Source organism: Eimeria mitis, genomic scaffold (genome assembly GCF_000499745.2).
Source record: "Eimeria mitis Houghton genomic scaffold, Emh_scaff670, whole genome shotgun sequence".
NCBI lineage: Eukaryota > Apicomplexa > Conoidasida > Eucoccidiorida > Eimeriidae > Eimeria > Eimeria mitis.
Genome location: NW_013574829.1, coordinates 5,306 through 12,214, shown reverse-complemented (window position 1 = coordinate 12,214; position 6,909 = coordinate 5,306). Strand labels below are relative to the sequence as shown.

General features: G+C 50.9%; 2 protein-coding genes across 2 annotated transcripts in view; both read right to left on the bottom strand.

Moving 5' to 3' along the window:
- EMH_0019270 (uncharacterized protein) overlaps window positions 1-539 on the bottom strand; it is a gene marked incomplete at both ends in the record, with an annotated part of 1,504 nt that extends 965 nt beyond the window's left edge. The window contains 1 exon segment of the mRNA XM_013501328.1: window positions 421-539. Within this exon segment, the coding sequence (XP_013356782.1) occupies window positions 421-539 (119 nt within the window).
- A 1,601-nt stretch (window positions 540-2,140) lies between these two features.
- EMH_0019260 (Ca2+-ATPase, putative) lies at window positions 2,141-6,774 on the bottom strand (the record flags this gene model as incomplete). Its single annotated transcript, XM_013501327.1, is given in 5 exon segments — window positions 2,141-2,491; window positions 2,495-2,565; window positions 3,441-4,563; window positions 4,567-5,226; window positions 5,230-6,774. Coding segments are annotated over 5 exon segments (3,750 nt in total).
- Between the last annotated feature and the right edge of the window lie 135 nt (window positions 6,775-6,909).

Sequence of the window (6,909 nt, the reverse complement as noted above, 5' to 3'; positions counted from 1 at the left end):
ACTTCCCCCCGCGCGTGCAAATCCCCACCTTTGCACTCGCACCTGCACCCCGCAGAGACGCCACAAGAAATGTGGCGAAAAAACAAATGCTTTTGCGTAAATACCTAGAAGAACAGTGTGTGTAAACACATTATGCGGGTGCCAAGGATGGTGCTTCAGATGCAACTGTGCTCTGCAGATGGTTGTCAGCACTGAAGGGCACAACATGTTTCACACTGCGCATATTAAATATCACTCTTAGATCTGTTACAACGTGGATACCCAAGTAGTTTGTGCTGCAGAAACAACAATTAACTATACGCGGATCCACCAGGCAACGCTAACGAAAGAAACAACGACCCTTCAACCCCCCACAATAATTATATTCCACTCAAATGCACACAGTGAGATAATAGCAGGGATAAACCGCGAGCTGCTTACTCACCGAGGTAATAATCGCGGTCAGCGTTTGTCTGCGTCTTGAGAGAATCCCACTTGAAGTCCTCCCACCCCCCGCGTACTCCCTCCCGGGGAGGGCTTTGTTTGATGTAGACAGCCATTATATATAGACTGTTATTGTTATATACTTATTTATTTAGCTATTCGCTAGAATTTGCACCGAGTTCCTAGTGCGCTGTCACGCGCGCGCAGTGAAGCCGCTGCGGGAGCCAACGCTGGATGCTCATCCTCGGAAGAAGCAACAGGTATCGGCCAAATCTGTACAAATAAAAATAAATAGAACACAATAGTGTACTAACATCTTGGCCGCAGTTCAAATATGCCACTATTCCCTGGTAGAGTATCGTGGCCTGTTGCTGGGGCTGGACATGCAGCCACTTTTTCAGGCGAGCACGATCGCTAGAAATTCAGAGCAAATGAGTCGTGGGACCTGCATAACTCGATTAAATTTAGACTCCACTTAATCTGATTTTTTCAAATAGGGTGAGACTTTCACGCATCGTAACGCCTTCCGAAAGCGTCTCGGAGGGGAAGAGTGGTAGTCTATTATGGGTAAGAATGCCCCTTAGACAACGCGGATACACTCATTTCGGTGGTACTTGAGTAACGACGAATTTCTTGCCATTCCCCCTGGCACATAGAAGGGACCTGAGTCATAGTCAATTGCAGAGCAATTTCCCCCCCAGTTGTACTTCTGCAGTGTCGAACACAACGTTTTATTGCTTGGTAATGAGCAGACAGGGACTGCATTGTCCTTCAACGTGAATGAAGCCTCAGTCGCCATTTCGAGGCGAAGGAATTCATTTTCGCGAGGGCAGGAGGCAAGCTTAGATAGAACACACGCGTCTCGACCTTCTCTCACTTTAGTTAAATCTGTGCTTTTTTCTTTTTCGTGTATGTCCATATTAACCCTACACTGCACCTCCACATTAATTCTAGGGGAGAGATTCGACAGCTCCGTTCGCAAGGTAACAGTGCGGCCTGCAGCTCCACCGCAGGGGTGACAACTCCTCGTTGCTGCTGGGTCGCTAAGCCAGTATATAAGTAGAAAAGAGGAGCTGTCCTTACGGAGTCATCTGAATATAATAATTGTTTGGGGGGAAAGGAATGTGCTCGCGCTATTTCACGCTCATCGCANCGGAGTCATCTGAATATAATAATTGTTTGGGGGGAAAGGAATGTGCTCGCGCTATTTCACGCTCATCGCAATGCGAATATGTCAAGGGCCAACCAGTCCAACCAGATAAAAGCTAGTGCCGGGGACCAACATGAGTGCAAAAGCACAGAAAACTGATTTTTGAACCGCCGCACTGCCGCAGGCTGCACATTCTGCTAATGTAGTGCACGTATTATTTGTATCGGGCCTCCCATAGCCACTTCGAACAGGGCGGGAGCCGCAGAAGTTGGGAGCACATAGCTGCTCTGCGTCTTCCTTCTTTTGTTCTGTCTTGTTATTTTTCTTGTTTGAAGGGCGCCATACGAACTAATGTGCACACTGTTAGCCTTTGCTGAATGTGAGCAGCGCGAAGTCGATGCGGCGGACAGCGTATTCAGGCGGCAGATGGCGCATGCACAGCATTGCAGCGGGATAGCATGAGGTCCTTTGACACAGGAAACTCCCGTATTTTTCGTCTATTCCGCATGTTGTTGTTGCTATGGATGCAAGTGCCTGCACGCTGGCCTGCTCATAGTACGGTCGGTCTCAAGCAGCCACCTGCACCGGCAGGTAGGCGTCGGTGACCGCTGTACCCGTTGGTTGCTCGGCTTGGGGTGCGCCCCTCCGTGCCTTCATTCTGCTTATTGTCAGGACTTTGGCGCGTCTTGCGTACTTCTTAGCAACAGCCAGAGTGCTGATCATGCAGCGGTCGTTCATGCGAGATGGCGATCGACCCCGAAGACCCAGGGCGAGGGAAGTCTTCTCTGTAATATCCTCTTCTCTCATTCCAAACTCTGGAAAAATCCGAGTAATCCGCGGAAAACACTGTGGGATGCGTGCGAACAGTAAGCCAACGAAGCCAATCAAAATGCTCAAGAACCACTGCTCCAACGTGAGNGTGGGATGCGTGCGAACAGTAAGCCAACGAAGCCAATCAAAATGCTCAAGAACCACTGCTCCAACGTGAGGCCCTGAGCATAGCAGCAAAAACAGCAGAAACCGACAGAGTGCCAAGCAAGAAAAGTGGATGAAGGCTCGTTAACGGTGAAGACACCAAGGGACTGATATTCCTGCATGCGCCAACAGAAGCATGTGCGCGCATCTATTCCGCCGCATTCCTAGATCTCCAGTTGCTGGTGTTTGTACTTCCTAAGATTAATAGGCACCAAATACATACATTGCTAAAAAAGCCGATCTTTATAGACAGAGGGGAATCGATACGCCATACCATTGGCTGTTAAATATATTATGCATTTCAAAAAAAAATTGTGGAGGTCTGAGACATTTGGAAGATTTGATCAATCTGAGCTGCTTACCTCTCGGTGACAACCCAGCATAGGGCCGCCGTACTCCACCATCAGGATTTGTGAGCAGAGAATAAACAACCAAATGAAGAACCCCAGAGGGTTGCTTGTCATTTTGGCAAAAAGTCTGGGCAAGGACATTTTTTTTGTGAAGTCCTCTTCGACGTCCCTGGCGTTGATCATGTTAAATAGCTGCATGAGCACGAATGTATTGAACACAAATGTCAGGTGCCGGGACGGACCAATGATTCCTATCCAACGCTCTTCGTAGTCTTCTTCCGTGGAGAACAATTTGAATCTTCTGCCAGATCTCATGAGACTTCCTTGCCCTGNTCTTCGTAGTCTTCTTCCGTGGAGAACAATTTGAATCTTCTGCCAGATCTCATGAGACTTCCTTGCCCTGGAAAAACAGAAGGTGAACCACTGGAACACTCGCTTGCGTTGCAGTTCGTCTCTTCATTTTGCTTTTATTTATAATGCAGCTTTGTTATACCCAGGAGATTCAAAGGAGTAAGTAATGTGGAAGGAACATTTGGACGCACCTGTCGCTGGATCGCAGTCTGAGAATTCACAGAAGTCATTATTTGATCGGTCTGCCGGCAAGAGGTACCCCCACTCTTTTTCCGGTAGAAAGTAGTCTCCGAAGAAGATGAGAACCATCATGACGACGAGTTGGTACACCGCAGAAGTTGTGATGGTGAGTGCCATAGACCGCGAGATGAGCGACTGGTGGCGGTGATGCGGTTTCTCCTTTAGAAGATCGGGCGTTGGCAGCTCCGTAGCGAGGGCCAGCGAGGCGAAGCTGTCCATTATGAGATTGACCCATAGCATCTGAACAGCTGTTAAGGGCGAATCTCGCAGTACAGCTGCGCAGACAATTGTGGTGATCACAGCCACCACATTAACGGTGAGTTGGAACTGCAGAAAGCGCCGGATATTGCTATAGACATTCCGTCCCCACTTCACAGCCTGCACAATGCACTGAAAGTTATCGTCTAACATGACGATATCGGCCGCCTGCTTCGCCACTTCTTTGCCGGTAATGCCCATAGCCAGTCCGACGTCTGCTTTCTTCAGTGCCGGTGCATCGTTGGTGCCGTCGCCCGTGACAGCGACAACCTGGCCTAGTTGTTTCAAGGCTGTGACGAGGACGTATTTGTCGGACGGTTGCGATCTAGCCAGCACTTGAAGTCGCTTCCAAATGCGCTCAAAGGCATCCATGTTCCCGATAACATCCACCCGGAGGTTCTTTCCCTCGGCCTCTGCTGTCTTCGCATCCGTGGCGCAGCCGCAGGTGACCGTTCGGCATGTCTGGCAGACGACGCCGCCAACGAGCTGCGTAAAGTCGGGTCCCAACATTGCCAGGTCTCCTCTTTCTTCGTTGAAGATGTGACATTTCTTTGCGATGGCTTTTGCGGTAATCAGATTATCGCCCGTCACCATCCTCACGTTGATGCCTGCTTGGTGGCACCTCTCCACGGCTCCGGGCACTTCGTCTCGCACGGGATCCTGGATGCCGAATATGCCTAAACAAATAAGGTCTTGTTCGGCAACTAAAAACAACTGCTTCGGGGCAGGCTGCTTCTCCTTCCAGTTGGGCACCGCGTCTGTGCTGAATTCGCGATACGCAATGCAAATTGTCCGGAGGGCCTCACGGGCCATCCCNTCGATGACGCGGTCTTCAATATCCTTCTTCTGTTCCTGATGCAACTTTTGAATCTGGCCGTCGGCAGTCATCACGCCGTTGCACAACTGGAGAACCCTTTCCGCGGCGCCCTTTACGTAGACCCGCACCTGCGACTCTCCACACCCCTCTCGGTAAACCACCGTCGTCATCATCTTTCGGTCGCTAGAAAATTCTTCCCGGTGGGCGATGAGGAGATCAGATCCTTTAACCCGCCGTGTTTCTGCGTAATCTGCCCCGCAGATGAAGTCATTGTATTCTAGTAGGGCACATTCCGTTGCAGATCCCACATACTTCACAGTGTAGCGAGCTGTTTCCTGGCCGTTGTTCAGCGTCATCGTCTCCATTTTTTCGAGGTATGCTGTTGAATTCAAAGCAATACTTTCGGAGACGAGCTCCCACTTTTCTGTTCTTTTGTTGAAACCTGGCACACCCGTTGTTTCTGGACCTGCAAAAGAGGCAGAGGGAATGCGGACGGTTTCGGCTCCATCCCAAAACTCCACGGCGCTCATTTGATTTCTTGTAAGAGTCCCTGTCTTGTCTGAACACACTTCGTTGGCAGAACCCATGGTCTCGCACGCCCCCAGACGCCGTACGTAGTTCTGGTCGGCAAGCATTTGCCCAATGGAATACGCCAAGGATATNACGAGCACCGTTATGGCGGTGACAAAGAAGTGCACATGGCTGCTGACGATACCCAGGAGCGGCGGCCGCTGATCGATTTCCGTGTATGCATAAATAATCCAATACTCCAACACAAGGACGAAAAATGCAATAATGGAGCATATGAGCCCAAAATTGCCTATATCTCCAGCAAGCGCATTCAACTTGAGCTGGAGAGGCGTTGCTTCTGTGTCGAAGGAAAGCTTCTGGTACAGCTGCCCTGCTTGCGAATGTGGACCAACCGCTATGACGATAGCAGTACCGCTTCCGCTGTTTACAGTTGTCCCGGAGAGAACAACGGGAGAGGAAATGAAGTGGTGTTGCATCGACCTGGGGCTGCGTGCGTTGCCGTCTACAAGCTGCGCCATGCAGTCTTCGTAGGTGTCTTTTTTGATCATTTCAGATTCTCCTGTCAAGGAGGACTCGTCCATCCGCAGCCCACGACAGGAAATCACCACGCAGTCTGCTGGTAGCTCGTCTCCCGCTTCAAACTGCAGCAGGTCGCCCAGCACGAGGTCGAACACGGAAACTTGTGTAGGGCAGCCATCCCGTAACACTGTGCAATTCTTGTCGTCTTTAACTGCAGAGAGCTGACGGAACTGCTGCTCTTTAAGCCAGTCATTGCCTGCTGTCACTAGGACAACCACCAACACGGCCACCCAAATCGCAGCCCCTTCCATCCATTCAACTTGAGGGTTTTCGCCAAAGAGTTGGGAGAGGATGATGGAGGCCAGACCGCAGACCATGAGAATCTGCAGGGTATTGTCAGAAGCAGCGTCAATACAAAGGGATAGGAAAGAAGCGGAGGCACGGGAGGGAAGGCGGTTCACCCCAAATAACTTGCGCCGCTGTTCAATATCTTCAGGATCTGAAAGACCAATGGTCCGGGGGACGTGCAACATGTGAGCGATGCCGTCTCCTCCACCCATGTTCTTGAGAAGGGTGAGGTCTTCGCATTGTGTGCGAGTGACGTACGCCTTGACAAGGCCAGTTAGTTTGGTCGTGATATCGTTTGCTTGTTCAGCAGACATGTGATCCAGAAGGCCTTCCTCAATGACGGCTAAGGATTCCTCCATAGAAGAGTCTCTGCGGCTGCTGAGGCGGCGAGAGTAATACGTGCGACTCAGTCGCGGGTCTGCTTCTCTCCTCTCCTGGTAGCTGTCCACTGCGCAGCACAGCCTCCCCATTAACAACAAAGCCATTCCTCCCCAAAGGACCACTCCTACGGCACCACACATCTGCAAAGAACAGATGAAGATAGCCGTTACGGAGGCCAGTTCGCTGATGCGCCAAACCTGGGCGCCGGAGGTCTTCATGAGTGTGTTGGTCGCTAAACTCTTGAAAAAGGGAATAGTGCCCGCCGTCACCCAACACCCTAAAGTAAGCCATGCCTGCTTGTCAAACGAAGCCAGCTGAGATACAGCTATCAAAGCCGGCTGTTCATCTGCTAGCCATATCACCAGCGGCAGCACAAACATCCCCGTGACGCTGCATGCTGCTGTCAGTGAGCCTTCGTCTGCATCGCTCATGTGCATAGCCATGGGCAAATAAGCTCCGCGATACAGCGCGGAGGTAATGGCTAACATAATGCAGTAGTAGAAATTAAGGTATCCCAGAGAGCAGAGGCAGGACAGCCCCAAGAGGCCCACCGCCCACCACCTCAG